At 46.1% G+C, this 21711-nt stretch overlaps 1 protein-coding gene across 17 annotated transcripts in view; it reads right to left on the bottom strand.

Moving 5' to 3' along the window:
* Positions 1-21711, bottom strand: part of LOC108930696 (voltage-dependent P/Q-type calcium channel subunit alpha-1A-like) — a 102143-nt gene that overhangs the window by 62275 nt on the left and 18157 nt on the right. For all 17 annotated transcript variants that reach the window (XM_029250335.1, XM_029250341.1, XM_029250348.1 and 14 more), the window contains exons 2-6: positions 18407-18512; positions 18029-18168; positions 2977-3068; positions 2360-2512; positions 1942-2129 (exon numbers count right to left, since the gene is read on the bottom strand). In XM_029250335.1, the coding sequence (XP_029106168.1) occupies positions 1942-2129; positions 2360-2512; positions 2977-3068; positions 18029-18168; positions 18407-18512 (679 nt within the window). The remainder of the gene's footprint in view (positions 1-1941; positions 2130-2359; positions 2513-2976; positions 3069-18028; positions 18169-18406; positions 18513-21711) is intronic.

Genomic DNA, 21711 nt, shown 5'->3' with positions numbered 1-21711 from the left:
GTATAATGTTTTGTAGCCTTTCATAGAGAAGACTTTAATGATGCTATGCATGACTGCTTTTAAATTGTGCATGAGCAAATGGCTGGCAGGGACAAGTACTGACGTGGGTGCCAAAATAGTTTGACGTGTGCCTCTCGAGAGGCAGCTGGGGGCCAGCGGCCCTGCTTCTAATACATTCCAAGGTACTGGCTGTGAATACGGATACATGAGCAGTCTGACCGCCTGCTCGATGGATCGGACCTTATCCTTATCAGGGATGCTTTGTAACTTCAGGGGACTTTTTCCTTGGGATTGTGCACCTTGTACAATGAATGAGAAGCACAGAAAGTGTACATAAAGTCTGGGGGAACAGGCCAAATCGTTGCATGTGGCTGTGGTGAAAGAGCTGGGTTCCAGTTTAAAGCAGCTGCGTCTGGTTGGCTACGACACAGTAAACGTGAGCTTTCTAGTCTGAGTAACAGCAGTCTAACAAGAGCTGACATTCTCTCTTGGGGCTAGCGGTGTGTCCAGGAGACTGAGGGCTGCTCGGCAGACCTGTGCCTGTCACAAAGTGGCCAAGCTGCTATATTCCCAGCTTAAGTCAAAGGTTCTGCAGCACTGGGGAGAAATAAAGCAAATAATGTTCTTGGCCTTACTCATCCGGGGTGGGTTATGGCCCCCTTGGGTAGGTCCACTACGGTTTCTGTTGCCAGTCTGAATGTTTGCCACTCTGTGCTGCATACGCAATGCTGATAAACAGCACATATTCATATTATCTGTGGATTACATATTCACTTTCATGTAATACTCGCCCATGCGGCTGGAGGCAAACCGTATTGTGGCAGGCAGTGCGATGAGATGGAAACTGAAGGAGGAAAAATAAGCGTTTTCAAAAAGGATGTTTAAAGGAAAAAGGAAAGACAAACTAAATATTGTTCTCCTGCTGCCGCTTGGTGCTCCCCTTTATTTCTAGCGCTCCCGCTGTACTGTACATACTGCAGCCTTTCTGGCCATTAAACTTTCATCAGTTTCTTCTCCAGCAGCTGCAAGAATATCTCCAGTTTAAGACAGGCTGTTAAATATAGAGCAGTACCAACTGGGACCGAGAGGGAGGGAGCAAAACTGTTGGGGGTGATGAAGGAGTGGTTACAGGAGGGAACAGAGAGAAGGGAAAAAATCTGCATGACGACTGACAATTTATGGGCTCCTACATGCATGTATTTCTAAGGATGTGTGCAGAGATGTCTGAGTGGACCGTGGTCATATTGCTCTCTTTCAGCACCGCGACCTGTCATGCACTCTGTCATGCAGAGAGCCGGGATGTCAAACTGGAATCAAACACAAGAATCACATCTGCCGGTCAGCACTTTAAAGCCTTAATAATGCCTTTTCCCTTGTGCCACGACCATACTTTTTTCCCCTGGAAAACACTGGAGTATGAGTTCAGAATAAAATTGCAGAACAGGAAGAGTCACGTGAACGCTGCTGCTGAGCAGAGAACAGTAATACACTACAGCACAGAAAATGAGAGTTGTAACCACCATTGCAGAGTCCAAAAATAGTTAAAGTCTCCTTAGTCACTGCACCACAGCACTAATATACTCCACTTAACTACAGTGACCAGCAGACTTCATAAGTAAACCATTCCTGCAGATAGCAAAAGGCACAGAAAGTGGACTGGACAGAGACATTTTGATAGTTTGGCTCATAGACGTTAATGATATAAAGAAATAAACGTTCACACGATCACTGCCTATATCGTTCACTCTGCTCCATTGTGTTCTGAACACATCAGATACTAAGACATTGTGCATCTGGTCATATAATTAGGGCTTTATTTATGCTAGTGTAAGGGTGTGCACACTCTCCAGCAGCATGAATAGCACTGGGGCACTTGTCACATAGCAAGGATGCTCTAGAATCCTCTAGTCCTCCCCTTCATCTCAGGGACCTTATACTCACATAGTAGAGCAGGTCGGTCCAGCCCTCCATGGTGATGCACTGGAAGACGGTTAGCACGGCAAACAGTATGTTGTCGAACTGCGTGATGCCGTAGTTGGGCCCGAGCCAGTACTCCCGACATTCGGTCCCATTGGGACACAGCCTGGAGGGGAGCTCTGTCCCACAGGGAAACTCCTCACGGATCTCCACTGAAGGAGAAAGTGGAGGTCAAAGAGATGCACCGCTACTTTCCCCTTTCTTTGTCAGTTCAACAAAAAGGTACTAGTGCATGTAGAAAATGCTGCCATGGGCCCACGGTTCTTGGTCTCAGTTCATGTTCCAGCAATACAAAGGATGATGTTCTACGCAACAAACATCGTGACTTCCTGTGTAAAGTCTTACCCTGGAACACAGCAGCTGTGAGGAAGGCAACACTCACTGGTGATGATATCGAAGCAGGTTGTGTGGAACTTGCCCATGTAGAACTCCAAGCCAATGATGGCGAACATGAGGATGGCGAAGAACAGCAGCAGGCCGATCTGCAGCAAGGGGATCATGGCCTTCATGATGGACTTCAGCACCACCTGCAGGCCTGGAGGAAGATGCTTGGGCTCAGCAAACACGGCGAACCACTGCATCCTAAACACTCCCTTTGGAAATCTGAAACAATACTTCTTTATTCTCTTCCACTGATCATCATTCTTATTCTCTGACTCAAATATTGATAATTGGCTAACAGATTATTATTGTTGTCATAACTATTGTATTAAATGTAACATACAACTTTCACTCTTAAATACAAATGATTATTTTATTGGATCAGTTGAGGTTAACTGCTCTTTTCCTAGCAATGGAAACTGGCAAACTTATGGTGACTAGTCTGTCCTTCAAAATGCCCTAATGCTCTACTGATCCACGTCTCCATTACTTTCCCTCCAGTCAGCTCACCCTGTTTCTCTTCCCTTCCTTGCCTCCCTCTCTAGTAATGCCCCTTGACCCTCTTTCTCTGACCACGTCAAAGAGGTCCCCCACCATCACCCCAGAGTCCCCACTCACTAGGAATTCCAGACACTAGTTTGAGGGGTCTCAACACCCTGACTGCCCGAAGGGTCCGTAGATCAAATTCCGATCCCACCGTGGACAAGATGCTGGAGGGGAAAGAGAGAAACAGTTATATAAATTTGATATCCATTTCTAAATCAAGTTTAAAATTTACTTTAAGTAGTTGATATTTGATGGTATTTTTTAGAGTATTGCACTGTGTCTGGATTTTTTTTTAATCTAGGAATGTGTGTGTATTAAGTTAGTTATTATGGTGTAGACAGATTTTATGAAACGTAGTATTGATGGGACATGGATAGATTTTAGACTTCACATTTTTGGATGTTTTATATTGTGATTTTTGTTTTAATGTTTCTTGTTCTCTGGTATAATCTATGAAATTAGCACGATTTCTTCATGCTACATTTCAAGCATCTGTCATTTCATGATAGGATAGAGTTTAATGTTGTTTGTTATATGGTTATGGACTTAAGTTTTTGCAGTGATTGTAATAGGACAGGATGTCTTTATTTTGTGGTCTTGCATTTTTATGTTTTAAATAATTTATTAGTACTTCATACTGAGAAAAAAGTTCTAAATAATTTGGAATGACATGATGGCTCCGCGTACAGCAAGAGAAGTGTGTAAAAAAGCTGGAAAATTTCTGAATATCATCCATCTAATTTCAAGAACTGCTTGTCCAGAGCAGGGTTGCGGTAAACCCTATCCTGGCAGCATTGGACATGAGGCTGCTGGGGCTACATCCTGGATAGGATGCCAGCCCATCCCAGAATTTGTGAATATCAGTGAAAGCGAATTGGAATTTAAGGTATATTTGTGAATATCAGCAAAAGTGAGATGAACAATGAAATATCAGTCACTATGAACAGAAGTGAATGGAGCTGCAGAGGGGGACAGTAAATATCAAAGGAATCAAAGGGATGTGTGAAATCGAGTGCGATGGGTGTGATGGGGACCACCAACACTGTGAACACCACCTTTCCCAAACAAATACTGAAATATGTTACAGAGAACCATGGTTTGGTGTGCGCAAGTGCGCACACACACACACACACACACACACACACACACACACACACACACACACACAAAGAAAGACACTTCAATGATAAATGGACATTTGATACAGCCACTGAAGATAAGCAAGACATCTCAATACAGGATTCTTATGGTTGAAATGATCTTTGATGTTGCTTAAACACCAATAAATGCATGGGTTCCCATACTGAAAATATGCATGTTCTGGCACTAAAGAAACGGTTTATGTTCTCGTTCTGACATGCGGTGGCAAAGCTGTGACTCACTGAGACAGGAGGGTATTTGGAGTCACTCGCATGATGTAGGGGATGAAGATGGTTGTAGTGCTCAAGAGGGGTGTTAGAAGAGAGGGCAGGAAAGTGAGAGACACTGTGGGCACAGCCCTTGGACATGGTTGAAGGCTCAGAATGAGAGAGAGAGAAAGAGAAAGAGAAAGAGAAAGAGGGAGGGAGAGATCTGCTGACTCGCTCATTCATTTCCATCTTTATTCCCTCCTATTTATAGAGCTGCTATCTGCGGCCCACAGTCTCTGCCTGTCAGCTTGCTAGTGCTGCCACTGTCTGGCTCTCATGTGGCACACACCACAGGTGCGCACGCGCACACATACACACTGCCACATGCTGTTACACACACACACACACACACACACACACAGACCCTCACATATACATATATATATATTATAATAATATATTATATATAATAATAATAATAATATATAATATATATAATTGTATATATGTATATATATATATACAAATGCCTACACAAACACGCATAGGCCTACACCCCTGAGCACACTAAAAGTCCAGTTCTCTCGCATACACACTTTCAGTAACAGTTGACACCCACCCGAGCCACACAGCCATGCAGTACGGCCATGCTGCTTTTCAGCAAATCCATTCAGGGAGTGTCATGCCATCGCTGCAGTGCAGCATGGGCCCTACGCCTTTCCAGGGGTTGAGCAGTCCAACACCTCATTTGTCTGCTTCCCTCCGGGTGCAGCCACCATTCTCCCCCCTCTTACTGTAACTTACACCCCAAAAGACTGCATGGCCATGGGGCATTCTGGAAACTGAATGAGCCTCTTCTGAGATGGAAAGGGTGTTGCGACACTGAGGATTCATATTTATATTTATTCATTTAGCACACACCGTTCTCTTTCTCTCTTTCTTTCAAATCTCAAAAAAAAAAAAAAGTCTGGAGTGATCTAGATGCTGACAGGTGATTCCAGAGTACAATTTGTCTCACACCACTATATAAGGCACTACACATTACACAAGTAGCTGCATGTAGAGTTTTCTTTTTTTAAACAAATAACAGAGTACATGTTAGTTAAATGCAATACAGATAAAACACAAGTTTACTGTCACATATAAGTCTTCAACAGTGCTGGGCCGAGTGAGTCATAACATGCACGACGACGCGGAGGGGTGCTTAGGAAAGAGAGAAAGCGGTAGAGAGAGCAATGGAGTCGACTATCAAAGAGCCCCCCCCCCAACAAGGAGAATGGATGCTAATATTGGAAGGACTTATTCATTACCAGCTCCTGGGCTCAAAGGTGGCCAATAAATGGTGAACTGCTCCACGTGAGGCAGAAAGGAACATGCAGTCACCCATGTACAACACACCACGGTTCACATAAACTGTAGAACAATGTGGATAGTGGTTCTGCTAATAAACTATGTCCATTAGGTTCCCTGTCAGCACAGGCCTGTGCGGATGGTCAAAAGGACATAAGAGAAAGCCGAATAACATGGTTCCCCCTGTTCCCTGGGACCAGGTTACTGCTGCGGCTGACGCACAACGTGATTCATCAGATTTGTCACCGAACAGCAGTGCCCCTGCATGAGCGTGTGGCCTTTCTCACTGAGTGAGAGTAAAGGCTCAGCATCTCCCATTGGCTGTGCCAAAGGGGTGGGGCCCATTGCAGAAGCATTCAAACTGGAATGACATCTCATGGCCATACGCGCCATTTCCAGCATTTACGTTTACATGTATTCATGTCGCTGATGCTTTCTTCCAAAGCAACGTCTATCTCAGAAAACAATGCAAACATTCACGACACCAAGAGGAGAGATCTAGAAGCAGACACATGATTCTTGAAGTGCAGTCAGCTTGCCTCACATGACCGTATAAACCAGTATACATCACGTCCATGCAGAGGAGATACATATTGCATGCACGTAGACACAGTTATTTTGTCGATGATGTATACTGGTATTTTTTTACAATAATTACAACATGTTTATAGAGCACACAGGAGAAGAGGGGAGAAGTGAGTCTGAAAGAGGAGTGTTTTGAGGCTCTTTTTGAATGTTGAGAGAGATTCAGTAGTTCCGAGTTGCGGGGGGGTATTTCACCACATTAGAACCAAAAACCTTTGCGCTTTTGATTTTGGTCCTCTTTGTGTAGGACCACCAAGTGGCTGAAGAAAGAGGAGCATAGCAGTCTGGTTGGAGTACAGCAAGTGATCAGGTAGATAGTGGGGGGCAGATCTACTGATGGTCTTATAGACTGTAACCAGAGTCTTGAACTTGATACGGTCAGCTACAGGAAGCCAACAGAGAGAGACGGGGGCGAGGCAGGGGGGGATTGGTAGACTCCGGCAGGTCAAACAACTCCTGCAGCAGAATTCTGTATCAGCTGTAGGGATTTGATTGCAGAGGCTTGAAGTCCAGTCAGAAAAGCATAGCAGTAGACCAGGCGAGATATTCACCATGGCCTGGATCAGGAGTTGTGTAGAGTTTGTTGTGACAGCGGTAGATTCTGCGGACGTTATGCAAGATGTATCTGCAGGACTGGGTTGTGGCTTCGATGTCTTGAGAGAAGGACAGCAACCAAAAGTTTGAAGACAAGTAATTCCTACCAGTCACCTGCCTAGTTTTAACGTCTCCTTAATCCCAAGGGCATGACAAGGATTTGACACTCAGCTGGGGTATATGATGTGAAGAGGACGAGCAAGACTTGCGGGGCACCTCCCACTGCATAGTTCTTTCAGCAGCACAGCAAACAATAAGCTGTGCGCCCATTGTGACCGCAAAGGAGCGGGACAGTGAGTCAGCGTCAGACAGGTGCTGGAGCCAGACTCTCAATGGGTGACAAAGAAAATAGAGCAAAATATATCAAGAAATATGATGGCAGGGAGGCTGGCTCTTTGCTTTAATTTACTTTTTTAGAAAGTGGGAGGAGGTTTGCCTGCAGGCAGACAGTGGGGTGAGTTCGGTGGGTCTTGTCGTCATGTGGATCAGTATGAGTGGCCTTCTTTTAATAAATACAGGACTTCAGTAAAGTGGGGAGTAGGAAGGTCAAAGTATGAAGTGGCTCAATGAAAACGGACTAACATTCGGGGTAAGAGAAGCCACAGGAGATATTTAGAGAAGTCGCATAGTGCACAGCATGGAAAGTACTCTGAATGTTCCGGAAGATATGAGGTAGTAGTGTTGTAATATTGAAATTACATTTACATGTATTCATTTAGCCCCAGGGGGCGCGGTGGCGCGGTGGTGCAGTGGGTTGGACCACAGTCCTGCTCTCCAGTGGGTCTGGGGTTCGAGTCCCGCTTGGGGTGCCTTGCGATGGACTGGCGTCCCGTCCTGGGTGTGTCCCCTCCCCCTCCGGCCTTACGCCCTGTGTTGCCGGGTAGGCTCCGGTTCCCCGCGACCCTGTATGGGACAAGCGGTTCTGACGGTGTGTGTGTGTGTATTCATTTAGCAGATGCTTTTCTCCAAAGCGACGTACATCTCATAGAAAATACAATTTGTGTATTACATTAGGAGTAAGAGACATAGCTGCAGATGTGTGATTAAGTACAGTTAGTTTCTTTCCACCATATGAACCAATATTCATCACACAAGTAGCTGCATAAAACTTTACCAGAATATCGGCGATTCCTAATCACCTTCCTAGTAGTTTTTTTTTTTTTGAGATACATATAAACATTGATGTAACATCACAGGAGTGGCTCTTTGACGGACTGATCCGAGCATGATCATGAACATGTACAACTTACGGGCATGAACATTTATACCTTAAATGAACTTACATCTTGGGCGAAGTGAGTCTGGGAGAGATGACTTTTAAATTAGATGGAGGCATCTGAGATAGCGGTGCTGTACTGCAGAAAGGACATTAACTGTTCACAGGCGCATGTAACATTGAGGCAATATTGGAACTATGTTCATTATTCTGGGAGGTATCAGATGGAGCATTTGTCTCATAGAAGGTTTGGTGGAAGAGCTCAGGGGAGGCAGGCGACGGCCAGGTATGATGGAGGGGTTAAAGTGAAGAATTCACGCTGAAAGATGAAGTGTTTGCAGAGTGATGACAGTGGCAATCTCTGCTGGGACACACCTGCCAATCTCTTGCCGAAACACAGGGCTCGCACCAAGAGGAAGTGGCAGATAGAGCCAAACGTGTATATATGTGTGTGTGTGTGTGTGTGTGTGTGTGTGTGTGTGTGTGCGCGTGCAAACACGCCTGCTTGTCTCTCTCTCCATGGATGACATCTCTGTGCGTTTAGACGTCCATATCTACCTATGCATATCTTAACGGAGTAGCTGATTTCATTTCTTCCAGGTTAAATTTCTCAAAGGTCATGTCATTGTAAACATTTATTTCACAAAATTAATATTTTTGCAATGGTTTATTGTAGTTAATATATTGGAAGGTTCCTCATTTAATACTTGTTTAACATACAGGTGGTATTTTTGTTGAAATGGTATTGATTGCAAGAAAACACATAATGTGCTTTCTAAGTGTACCATGCAAAGATTATATCAAATAAGCTCACTTTCAGCTCAGTGTCAGCCGTGGTTCTTGGTTTAAGCGGATTTTCTGAACTGTAATGGCAGCTAAAGTTGACTAATGTGGCATAATTCAGACGCAATTTACAAAACCTTCCATTAATGAATTTATACCTTGAATAGTGTTGTTTTTGGCATTTTTAAAAAATCAAATCTCTCTTTCACTGTCTGTATATGTATGTGTGTAAAGTGCACATGCCAGTTTGTATTATTCCTTGTTCAAACAATTTTTCAAAAATGGAGCTCTTACAGGAGAGAGACCAAGGGCAGCTTTGGCCTCTCTCCTATAGGAGCCCCAAGGGGGGGGGGGGGGTTCTTCCTCTCATCCTGCCCTGAGTGGAGTTGTGAAGGGGGGGTACTAAATGTGTGGGAGCAGGAGGCAGAGTCACGTTGAGGGAGGTGGTGTCTCTGCACTGAACCTAAGTTGACTCATTCCAATTACAGATGTTTACTGCGATTTTCACTTGGAAGATCACAATGATGATGATGATTATGATGACTGAAGTCCCTCTCTCAACAGCAATAGACCACTAGGTGTCTTCCCATTCACAGCATCTCCATGGCAACAAACCATTCCTCATTCACACAGTTTCCACGGTTACAGGCCTCTTCTCATTCATAACTGTTTCCATGGCAACAGGACCCTTTTCTCATTGATAGAATCTTGGCATCACTGCTACTAACAAGACTCAGGGAAAGGCACTTTTTGATTGATTTTTGTTTTTTTTTCATAAAGATTTTTGGAATCTTTTCCATTCTCTGAAACAACGCAGTATCACGTGGAGAATAAAACGAAAAAGACAAATGCACATGTCCTGCTGCATATGAAATGGTGCAGTCTCACCATCAAATGGCGAGGAGCCCTCATATTCATATATACGCATGCCTGCTGGAAACTGGGTCACATGAATTACCTGTGGGTTTTCACCACTTACACACTGACCGGCACGCTAATAAATATACTCATTGAGTTCATGCCATCGCAGGCAAGCAGTGCCTGTACCATGTCAGAACAGTAACCTGAACCCGTATGTTAACCGTGGGGGAATTCGTATGTTTTTACTGGTGCTGATTGTTTCTGGTCCGTATGTGTGTATCCTGGAATAAACAGTTTACTAAAATTGCCCTTGTGGGGTGTTCACTTACTTGGAGTGAATTCGGTCACACATGCTGTCCCAAATACATAAACACTCCCTAGTGTCTCAGTGAAGAGAAAAAAAAAAAACAACACATAAAATATTTAAATGAGAGTTTAATGAGTACTTCACTTCTGTTGTGGTATCCATGTCCACTGTCAGTGCTTGTAAAATTGCCAAACAAGTGGAGGCCTCAAAAAAAAAATTAAATTCCTGGAGTAATAGAAGAGCATCTGCAAGTCATCACAATCTGCCAGCCTTTATCTTTTCCATGTGTGTTATCTCACTCAGCACCTCAAGCATCTTGACCCAAGCTGTAGTGGGGAAAGAAGCACCAGAACTCGAGCTGGCATCGAACAGGTGGGACAATCTCCTTCGTTCAGCTGCAGTGTGCCAGGGCTCAGAGCACTCTACTCCTACAATAAGAAAGCTATTGTTTCAAGACACCTTGAACTGCACATCCATAGGACACTTACAGCATTCAATTCATAAACTCATTGACATTACGATGACAGAAAAATATCGTGTTTAAAACTATTGATTCCCATGTATTATATAATTTGTATTTATAAAGTATTATGCATTAATATGCATCAACGGAACTGCTCCCAGATATCGCCGAGACTCAATCAGCAGCTACACCCAAACTAGACCACTACGCTCCTCAACATCTGCCCTATTCATGGTCCTCACGCACTTAAGATAAAGCACGGAGGTTCTCGGTACTGGTTCTGTTGTGGTGGGACGATGTCCCCCCTCTCACTCAGAACTGCTGAATCTCTGTCCGCATTTGAAAAGGGTCTTAAAACTCACCTCTTATATACTCACTTTGCCCATCATCCAAGTTGATGTAAGGTGTAAATGTTCATGCACTAAAACTTTGAGATCATGCCTGTTAACGGATAAGCCTTCACGCAGCTACTCCTGTAACGTGATGTAACGTTTATATTTTTAAAAAATTACGAGGAAGGAATTGTCGATATTCAGATAAAGTTTTATACAGCTACTCATGTGATGTATATTTATTTATATGGTGGCAAGAAACAAACTAGCTTTACTTAATTACACATCTGCATCTAAGTGTCTTTCTGCTAATGTAATGAATACGTATTTTCTTTGAGATGTACGTCGCTTTGGAGAAAAGCATCTGGTAAATGATTAAACGTACTGTCATTTAACCACTATACATACTGAGAACACAAATCGGTTGAATACGTCAACCGTGCTTTGATTTGCGAAATTTTCTGATATTTACAAAAAGTCAACGATTACAAGTTGTTCGCTTTTGTGAACGGAGGTGGAGGTTCAGCCAGGTAACCCAACAATAGTAAAAAAATGGAAACACAAATAGGAAATGTGACAAAGGAGCTTCCTTATTCTTAGTATGTTCAACTGAATCATAAAGATTATACATAAGGCCTATGATTCATTACTAGCGTGGTACAAAAGTTTTATCACTTTTATTATGAGTTTAGCTTTACATTACAGGGCAAGAAAACATTGCTTCATTAAAAGATCATCTTGAACTGGTCACTGCTCTGGGACTTTGATAAAACAGCAGTAGAGGGTGCTGTTTTAATTTGCCTTACTTCAGCACGTCCCTTGCTTTCTGTAATTGCCATCCGAAAGGGAAAGTGGTGGACTAGTGACAACATTTAGCTGGTCTCAATGGGACGCCACACTCATTTACTTCCGCATAGGCACACTATGGGTAGTACAGCGTCAAACAATCACCTGTAAAAGTAAGTCTTTGGACTGTGAGAGGAAACCAGAGCATCAGGAGAAAACCCAAATGAACACCAATAAGCATGCAAACTCCACAAAGGCTATTCACTCCACTTTACTAAACTGTACAATAAAAAGTTGAGCACATGCAGGCACAATGCACTCAACAGCTATACGGTTAAACTGAACAATGTGTACTTGCAAGCTCTCTCTGCAGCAGAATAAAATGTGTGTCATTGTATGCATAAATGAACAAGGAGCGCACGTCCTTCACATACACTCATGCGTGAAGGGCACAGTAAAAGGTAATTGGTTGCTCTGCATTTTTATGTGCAAGAGAATGAATGAACAAATGACGAAATTAGCAAACAAACATACAAGGTGATGGTTGGGTGACATTAGGTCTAATTACACATGTCTTTAAGAGAAGGGGGATTAGGAACATGGCACTTGCTGTCCGTTTCTGTCCATCGCTGAAGACAGATTATTCTGTCCCAGGCCAGCAGACTAAGGAAGAGCTGATGACAGAACACAAAGGTGACTGCTTCATTCGCTGAGAGAGCCCATAGCTTGGAGGGAGAGGGATAAAGATAAAGGCCTGAACTGAGATATCACACTTGCCTGTGGCCTCCAGCCGTCACCATCCCCCAGCTTCGCTCCCTGCATCTCTCTCGCTCTCTGCCTCCATCTTGAATGGCCCTCCCCTACGCCTCTCCCCACTGCTCTTCAACCTCTACTGCTGATCTCAGCAGAAGGGACACATTCAGCTGACTGCCTGGAAGCTGAGGCCCTTCCCACTCTCTCACACACTTCCACGCATGCAATTCTTCCCATCATTCTGAAACACTCACGTGGTTGCTGTATCCTCAGTCCCCCCACAGTACTTTTTAATAGCCTCTTACACTGAATTTTACCCCTTTATCCTTCCCTTCACTTACCTTGCTGTGCTGGTTATTGGCCCCTGGTTCCTGATGCTAGGGGACAGAAATTACACTCATGTGCATGTATTTCCAGTGACAACTGCAGTCTGTGGTAGTCGGGCCAAAAGTGTTTTGGAAAGTATCGATATGAACACAACCAATGATCCTATTTTGATACTGACAGAACAGATTACACATGTAGGGTTATTGCAATCAAACAGGCCGAGGCAAAAGAAATGCTTTAGCTGACTCGTGCAGATGCAGAGGATGTGAAAAAGGGTCAAACTACTTAATAAAGTGCTGAATCTGTACCCCACAGAGGTATAAATATATCTGCTTCATACACCTTTACTGCTGGTTGTTCGTAACGCGCTTTCCGTTTACCACAGCTGCCCTTCTGAGATGAGGCTGCATTGTCACAGTGAAAATAGAAACGGCTAACCAGCAACACAGGAGATTACTGAATCAACACATTCACGGCAGGCATAAGCGGAATAATTTAATTTTTGGAGAAAAATGTTTCTTAGCCCAAATCGTAGGAAACTCACAAATATTTATGGACATTTACAGATTGGATGTTAACGCCAGTAAGCTTTCGCGGTCTGAATTTGAACTGGAATCTAAACGCATTCGTATGTGTCTGTATATGATGCTCTTCCTCAACATCTCCAGCGCTGTAGTGAAGTACTGATTCAGGCCACATCTTTTCTAATAGCGGCATGCTACTTAATCAATTATAGTGCTCTACTTATAGATTAATACAGTGCCTAAGCAGCTGTAGAGCTTCCTAATTTAGGAAATGTAAGAACGGGACAAAAAATGCAAAAGCGATGCGAGCTAGTTAAAGCATCTCTCCATGTGTATTTACATCTCTTTTACTGCTTCACAGTGAATGGGGGGGGTGCAGTGTGTAACTACCTAAGGTGTGCTGCAAATAACAGCCAAGACCAAGTTTGACCAGTAAACATCCCAACCAGACATAAGAGGGGATGCACTCATATCTCAACCATTCAGGACACTCACTACACTTTTCAGGTGCAGGTTTTTTTCTTTTTTTTGCTGAACATGGTCGTGCACAAAAGTGAGTCTTTTGTAGAGGATACATGTATTGTAATTGTGTGTTTAACTGTGGGCCGGATGTGTTTCTCTACCTGCCTCACTCTCCCAGCAGCGCTTACAATAAACCAAGCTGACAGGTCATTTCTGAGAGCTGACTTGCTGTGAATGATGACCAATGACCCCACAGTTGTGTAAAGCGCTCTACAGCACCGTGAGCCTCTACAATGATGCTCTAGAGCTGTGAACACTGATAAGCACCATGGACAGCGCCCCCTCACCTAACTAATATGAACATTCACAGATGGAAGCAATTTTAAAATACCAGCTTCTCCATTCCGATCCCATGGCCTCCCACTTCAGTAACAGAGATTCAGTTGGATATCTACAGACCCAAGGGGCTATCAGAATACACATGAAGTGTCATGGCAGCAGGTGAAAGAAACCCAACAGACCGTGTATTTCGGCACAGCATATGGTTCCAACTCGTCCCAGCACACCAATCTCATACTTTACCATCACTCTCAAATACAGCAATGCGCCACTTGATGTTTTGCTGATGACTGACAGCATATAGGACGGTGGTCTCATAACACTATAATGGAGCTGAAAAGCTCTTATCAACTAGTAACATCTTAGCCATCGCAATGTGTTACGTGTTCGTGCTGGTATGAAGAAACCTACTGCACTGCCAGTCATAAAAGTATAGCACATACAATTATGGACAGTAATACTTGACAATGATAATAAAGACCTATGTGACTGGTTTATGTATTTACTATACTGTACTTATCGTTATTTTACAGTTTACTCTTTCTACTTGAATTTATTTTAAAACAGTATGCTGTGTTATGACAGCAGCAGCATAATAAACCTAGTGTTTACTGCATCAAGGCTCTTTACATCACATTTGCTCATTTAGCTGGTGCTTTTTTCCAAACCAACTTACAATGTTAAGATTACGGTTATGTACCCATTTATACAGATGGATAATTTTACTGGAGCAATTTAGGGTAAGTACCTTACTCAGGAGTACTACCACCAGAGGTGGGGATCAAACCTCCAACTTTTGGATCCAACGGTAGCAGGTCTAACCACTACACTAGCAGCTGTCCCATCTAACCAGCCAGTTTATTGAACTACTTGTCCTGAGTGGGGTCATGGCAAGCCAGAGCCTATCGCAGAGACTGTGCGTGCAAGGCTGGGTGGGGGCCACACCCTGGATGGGACGCCAGTCCATCACAAGGACACAGCTATAGCCAGGCACGCAACTGGGTGAAAGTATAGGAACAATTGCAGGGCAAACACAGCCAGAGGCAGGGATGGAACCAGCAATGCTCAGAGCCAAAGGCAGCCACTCCAACTGCAATGCCACCAGCCACCCTGACTGTTATACCATCTAGGTTTGTATAAGTACACTCTATGATATTCGCACGATGCCGAAATCGCCCAACGACACATTTCTCAGAATGTATCCCCGTTGTTAAGCAAAGCATGTCTGTACTAAATACTTGCAGAAACAGTAACCCAAGCCAGGAACACGCTAGATGAAATTTGTTTGTACGTTTAAAGCCGAGAGGCAACGTGTGTTCTGCGAGCGAACATGGGCTAACACACACGCTACACAAATGTCTGAGCGCCTAGGTGTCTGTAAATAGAAATCAAAGGACCAGCACGGGAGTGTTACGCAGGGCCAGAATCATTTCATCAAAGAACTCCGCAGCCAAAAGCTCATCAGCCATACACGCACCGCAAACAAAGGAGAGCTAGGGAGGGTGGGCCGACACACGCCCGTAGGGGTTTGCGTGATTCTCTGCGCATGTATGTACGGATGCGCATCTACACCCGAGTCAATCGAAAAACTGCGCTGGAACAGAGTCTATACCTGTAACGCACATACACGCAGCACCAGTGTTTGCTGGGACTCGTGTTTGCGCGAGTGCGAGCACCTCTTTGAGAAAAAGGCTGCAACAGCGATGCGTGAGACGGAGGACGTGTAGGCGCAGCATTACGCATTAGCTGCGTGTCCATGTGTAGAACGTCAGTGTGTGAAAGAGGAAGCGTGCGTGAACGTGAGGGAGAGAGAGCGCTGCATGTGCGAGGGAATGTGTCTGTAGAGTCTACAGGTTCCGCTGTCTCAAGGCTGCGCTGGATGATTGATCATCTGCAGCAGTGAAAAACAGGTTACTGCAGCAGTGCACGCACATGCTCCTTCTCTCGAGCTCCCTTGCTCCTATTGGCTTGCTCGGCCTCTCCTCTCTCTCCCCCTCTCACTTTCTTGCTCGTCCAACTCGCTCTCCTGCTTCGTCCCCTCGTAGCTCCATACATCGTAGCTCCCTCCACCTTGCCTCTGTCCTTACTCCATCTAGCCCCCCCTCTCAGTTTCAATCCACCACCTCCTTCTCCGACCGGTTCCAACACTCCCCTCCCCTCCCCTACCGCCATATCTCTCTGCTCTCTCTCCTGCTATGCTGAGCCCCAGGGAATGGAGAAACACACGCAAGATCACGTGGCACTCCGCTCAGGCGGGCACTGCAACATTACCACTCTCGCCCCCAGCCCCTTGTCCCCCGCCCCCATACAACCCCACCTCCCTGCTACACTGTCTCCCAGCTCTGTGCTCCGGCTACATCCAGCTCCCTTTCGCTCTTTTCGCAACAGAAGCCTTCTGACAACTCCCCATGTCCTGCACCCAGCTTTCCCTCCTTCTTCCAGGCCGGGTGCTGCATACAGCTTGCTGCGGCACGTGTTTCAGCCGTGATTCGCGTGCCTGGGCCGGCAGCTCCCGTACCAAATGCCATTACGGCACCAAGGCGGGGGACCCGGTGCACCACAATGTCTCACGCAGCAGTCAGCGAGTAAAGGAGGGGGAAAATGCAGGGAGGCTTCGGCATTTTCTCTGGTGCATCATCAGCGAGGACCCACAAGTGGATTTATGTAACCTGCCTTTGGGTGTTCACCCAGCAGCGTGAGCAGGCATACGCACACATGCGGACATATCGCAGTCTCCTAGTCCCTGCAAGGCAGAATGGAGTCCGCTGAGCGCAGCACACGGCCCAGGCAGACACCTGCCAGGATGGTTGAGCGCTCACGCAGAGACTGAAGGGAACTAAGATGGCTGGTCCTGGGAGGGGAGGGCTTGAATTGTCGCGGGCTGTCCTGAAGGGTACAGGGTGCCTGGCTCCGTGACCCACTTTAGCACCTATCCGCAGTGTGTGCAACCAAGCGCAGAGACCTTTTAACTGCACAATCAGCCCACACACTGGCAGCCTCGAGCTCTCCTGCAAGCCCAGCTGCTTCAGTGGGACATACCTGGCTCTCCGTACCTGGTCCGAGGGGCTCGTGCCCAGTAGATACCTGCAGTTCAGGGGGTGCAGCGATCCAAAATGAAGGAAAGGAGAAGGGGAGACGGTGGGATAGGCTCATGCACAGAGAAACAAGTGATGAGCTCCAGGTGGCAGCGCCCGAGCCAAACACTCTCAGATGGGAGAGACTGAGCGATAAGGAGGGAGAAGAGCATTCAGGGTGGCTGAGAAGGACAGAAAGAGAGGGACGGCGGGGAGTGGCGGTGTCTGAACTGTAAAGAGCTGCGGCTCACAGCAGCTGGAGTCCCTGCAGTCAAAGCTGTCAGGCTGGTTTAGTGTTAGGAGAGCGGGAGACCTGCACTCCCTGTCTCTTCATCCCTGTCTTCTTGCACGCCTCCGCTCCCCACTCTCCCCGTATGGCCCCTCGGGCCTCTCCTTCTGTTGTCCTTTTCTCGCCCTCTACTTCTTTTTCTCTCTCCTCCAGCCCTGCACTCTCACACTGTTCCCCTAAGCTTTACATTTATCCTTTCTCCCTCTCTATATGTCCCCCACTTCCTTCCATGTCCCATGTGTCCATCCTTTCTCCTTCCTTCTATAACATCCTTTTCTGACTTCCACCCAGCTCCTCTCCTGGTCTCCCTCCATCTCCTAATAGACCCTTCTCCTGTTCCCACTCCTTCCCCCTCCCCTCCATCTCCTCCCTCAACATGTCTCCATGTCTCTCACAGGGAGGTGACATTTGGGTGCTGCTCTGACGGCTGCTCCCTGTGGAGGTGCTGTGATCGTGCCTCTCTCCCCATGTGCTTGTTAAGGTAAGACAGTAGACAGGGCAGCTGTTCTGATCAGAGGTAGCTCCCACCCGCTGCCACATGCCCTCTGTCCAGTGGAGGCCAGAGCTTTCTTGCATGTGCGCGTCTTGGCGTGTTTGACATTTTGTGGAATCTGTCTGTATTACGGCATGTACATGTACCACAACTCTGCGTGTTAGACTGTGACCGTGTAGTGTGTCTGTGACCCTTTCCCCACGTGTGTGCACGCGTGCCAGCAAGCTTGTCACTCACCCAGTGAGCACCACCACAAAGTCCATAACATTCCAGCCGTTGCGCAAGTATGAGCCCTTGTGGAAGGCAAAGCCCAGCGCCAGGATCTTGATGCCCGATTCAAAGCAGAAAATGCCAATGAAGTAGGGCTCTGTGTCATCCTGTGGGGGAGGCGAAGGGTAAAAGCTTGTTAAGTCCATATCGACCACACAAACACAGCTTTTTTCAAAAATTATATGCAAACACCTACACTTAACAACATAAACAAGTGTCAGCTATTTATCTTCTCCTTTATCCTCAGTTTAAACATTGGGCCGGTAAGGGTCAAAGAGTCTGTCCATGTGTACTGTGTGAGTATCTGTTAGTGTGTGGGATATGTATGACATAGTCGGGCCTCACCAGGCGTTCAGACATGGGGGTCTTATCCCCATCAGGCAGATGCTGCTCCAGGGCCAGGACAATGCAGTTGGCGATGATGGTGGCCAGGATCATGTACTCGAAAGGAGTGCAGAAGTGCGGTTAAGGAAACCAAGTGGGAGGTGTTGGGAGACAAGACAAGACAAGAGAGTGGAGAAAAAAACCCATACCAGTGCTGCACTAACCCGTTAGAAGATTAACTGTTGACACATCAGTTGCGACAGCATTACACAAAAGCCCCACTACAGGTAAGAGAAGATGTGATGAAGCTTGGCTATACTGTTGATGGACTTAACTGAACAAACGTCTGGTTGTATCTTGACAGTGATTAAACTTTGATCTATGAACTAGTTTTTTGTTTTAGGTGCGAAACCAATCCTTCAAAAGCACACCTTTTTTAGACATCTAGTGGATACCTATCCTAAATGACCGTTCCGTAAAATTACGACGGCCAGTATTTGTATTAAATTGGGGTTTCCGTTGCTTTAATTCTCTGGTAGAACAAATCCAAACAATCATTGCTTTCATAAGCTTTGTGCGTCCCATGAAATATGAACATCCCATGTACGATTGCAACTGCCTGCCTGCCAATGCCGAGCATCCATATCATCAAGTCCCGACACAAGTTATCCATTATGAGAGGAAAATGAGGAAAAGGAAGAACAAAGAATACCAGCTATGTTGCCAAGTAAGGAACTCATATAATCATCCTGCACAGCACCCAAACTCATGCATTACCCTGCCGTTTCCTCTTCGGCCGAGATGTCCATCACACCCTGCCTAGCCTGGCTTGGCAGTGCGAATGATGCATGGCTGCTGGAGAGCCACAGCTCTTTGCAGTTCAGAGACCGCCATCCCAATTCGCCAAGCAACCTGAAGCTGTCAGTTCAACGCCCAGTGCCTGGCTGCATTCAAGCACAGAGAATGAGTGACACCTACAGTGGCCCTAAGGGCGATGACACCATGGGGGGGCCACTTTTTTCCTTGTTCCATTGGAGGAAAAGGGAAAAAAAAAAAAAAGAAACACAAGTCAGCCCACACACATTCCACCTACTCCCACATAAATACATGCAGAAGGCTACAACCGCATGGATGATGGAGCATGCAGTAAAACTGGTGTGTATTCATGATGAAAAAATACATGCTTTAGGGGTTAAATGAGTCAGGCAGATGTAACACATTTTTAATGGGCCAATCATTAGCTAGTTACTTCTTCCCTGTTTACCAGTTGAATAACAGCTGCTGACACTTGTATGTTGCCCAAGACCAAGCCAGGGCAAAAGCCCCAAACGTGATGTGAAGTGACGGGACGTTTTGGCTCCATATCCAGCGGGACTCGAGGGTGGCTTAGTCAGGGCTCCAGTGAGCAGCAGCACGAGAAACAGTCTGATGCTTCGGCTTGCTCCCCTACTGAGGAGCTTGAAGGGCTAGAAGCATGTGCACCTACACAAGTTTGAACAAGTTCTCTTACCTTTGTGGGAATTTTACATTTACTGTTAACGCTTTAAATAAACCAATTGCCAATGCACTTGAATGCAGTATTTTGAAAAATGTTTCCTCAAAGTACAGGATAGGAAAAACAGTCATACACACATAACCATTTGTATACACATGGTGAAACGCTTGAAACACACATACATGCGTAACAGGCGTACACCGACTACAAACGACCGCAACCGACCACTTGGACACGTTACTCTGCCTTCTCGCAGGTTCGAAGAACACAGCGCAGTCCATTTTCCCAAGCCACATCATCAGCAAAGTAACTAAAAAGCACATAACAAACAAGGAGACAAAATACACACATTTAGTCACAAATGGTTCTGAAAATGTGAAATGTGCCACACACTGGATGAATGAGTAGATTTTTGAACTGCATGTGCCCTGGTGAAGTTATTGAGAGCCATTCAGCACTAAATGCAATATGTCCATCACTATGGTTTCAAAATGTTGTCACAGTCCTTAGTTATCACACCTCCTTAAAAACCACTTTTGAGAGACAGTGCGAGGGCCTGTGAAAGATGTGCTTCTCCTGAGAGCCACAGACAGGATGTAGTATGTTCACACCAATCCCCTTGCCCTCCTTGGTATAAAGTCAAAGTTCTACCCTTGCACAGCTACATTTACCTTATACGGTGCACGCTCCTCCCCATTTGTACCAAACCACCGCGGCTCCTCCCACAAAGGAGACAGAGCACGGTGTATCATCTAGTGGAATTAACCGATCATGGATGAGTTAAAACGGCAAAACCCCCTAAACAGAGGGAAAGATTCTGTATCTGTACCATGGCACAGCTTGTGAAGGCCACATCTTTCTCTGTCTTCTCCCTCTTTTCTCTGTCCCCATTTTGTCTCTCTTTCTCAGTCCAAACAGAAACTCTGAGCGCCAGCAGTTTGGGCAGCACTGAGCATCGAAGAGCTTCCACTCCCGCCAATCGCTGCAGAGAGAAAGGCTCACGTCCAGGTTACGGCTTGCGCGTGTCTTATCTCCTAGTGACTCTAAATGCATCCATTGATTTCGGCGTCTCTGGGCCGGGGTCTGTGCGGGACTGAGAAGGGTTGCGACAGAGCGGGTGGTGAATGGTGCTGGGGGAGCCACTAATCGTGGCTGGGAGGTGGAGCGCTAACTGGCTCTCTGGGGCCCTGTGCAGTGGCGGCTCCGGGCTCCGCTGGGGGCCTGCAGACTCTCAGCCATTAGAACACATTAGCACCCTGGATGCCATTCAATTAACCCCACTTCCCTGGGAGTCCTCTGTGTGTGTGTGGCTCTGTGTGCAGGAGCAGGCTGAATTGATAATAATAATAAATTAATAGCAGACACAGGGGGGTGCGGTGGCGCAGTGGGTTGGACCGCAGTCCTGCTCTCCAGTGGGTCTGGGGTTCGAGTCCCGCTTGGGGTGCCTTGCGACGGACTGGCGTCCCGTCCTGGGTGTGTCCCCTCCCCCTCCGGCCTTACGCCCTGTGTTGCCGGGTAGGCTCCGGTTCCCCGTGACCCTGTATGGGACAAGCGGTTCTGAAAATGTGTGTGTGTGTGTAATAGCAGACACACGGGTGTGGGCACATCTTTGTGGGTTTCCATCTGGGACAGCACACATCTGTCTGTGCATTTTACACAGTGAAAGTGAGCCTCTTTTGAGACAACATATCTGTAAGGGTAGATGATGTTACAAGACCCAAAACATGAAGAACATCAATGGAGAAGTGGCAGGTTTATTATTACACCACCTTTCCTGCAGCTCTCAGGGACAAGGGTCCTCTCCATTGGCACTGGACTGGGAACTGGCAGC

This window comes from Scleropages formosus, chromosome 3 (assembly GCF_900964775.1).
Source record: "Scleropages formosus chromosome 3, fSclFor1.1, whole genome shotgun sequence".
NCBI classification, from domain to species: domain Eukaryota; kingdom Metazoa; phylum Chordata; class Actinopteri; order Osteoglossiformes; family Osteoglossidae; genus Scleropages; species Scleropages formosus.
Note: the sequence above shows the minus strand (reverse complement) of the source record. Positions and strands in the feature narration are given on the sequence as shown.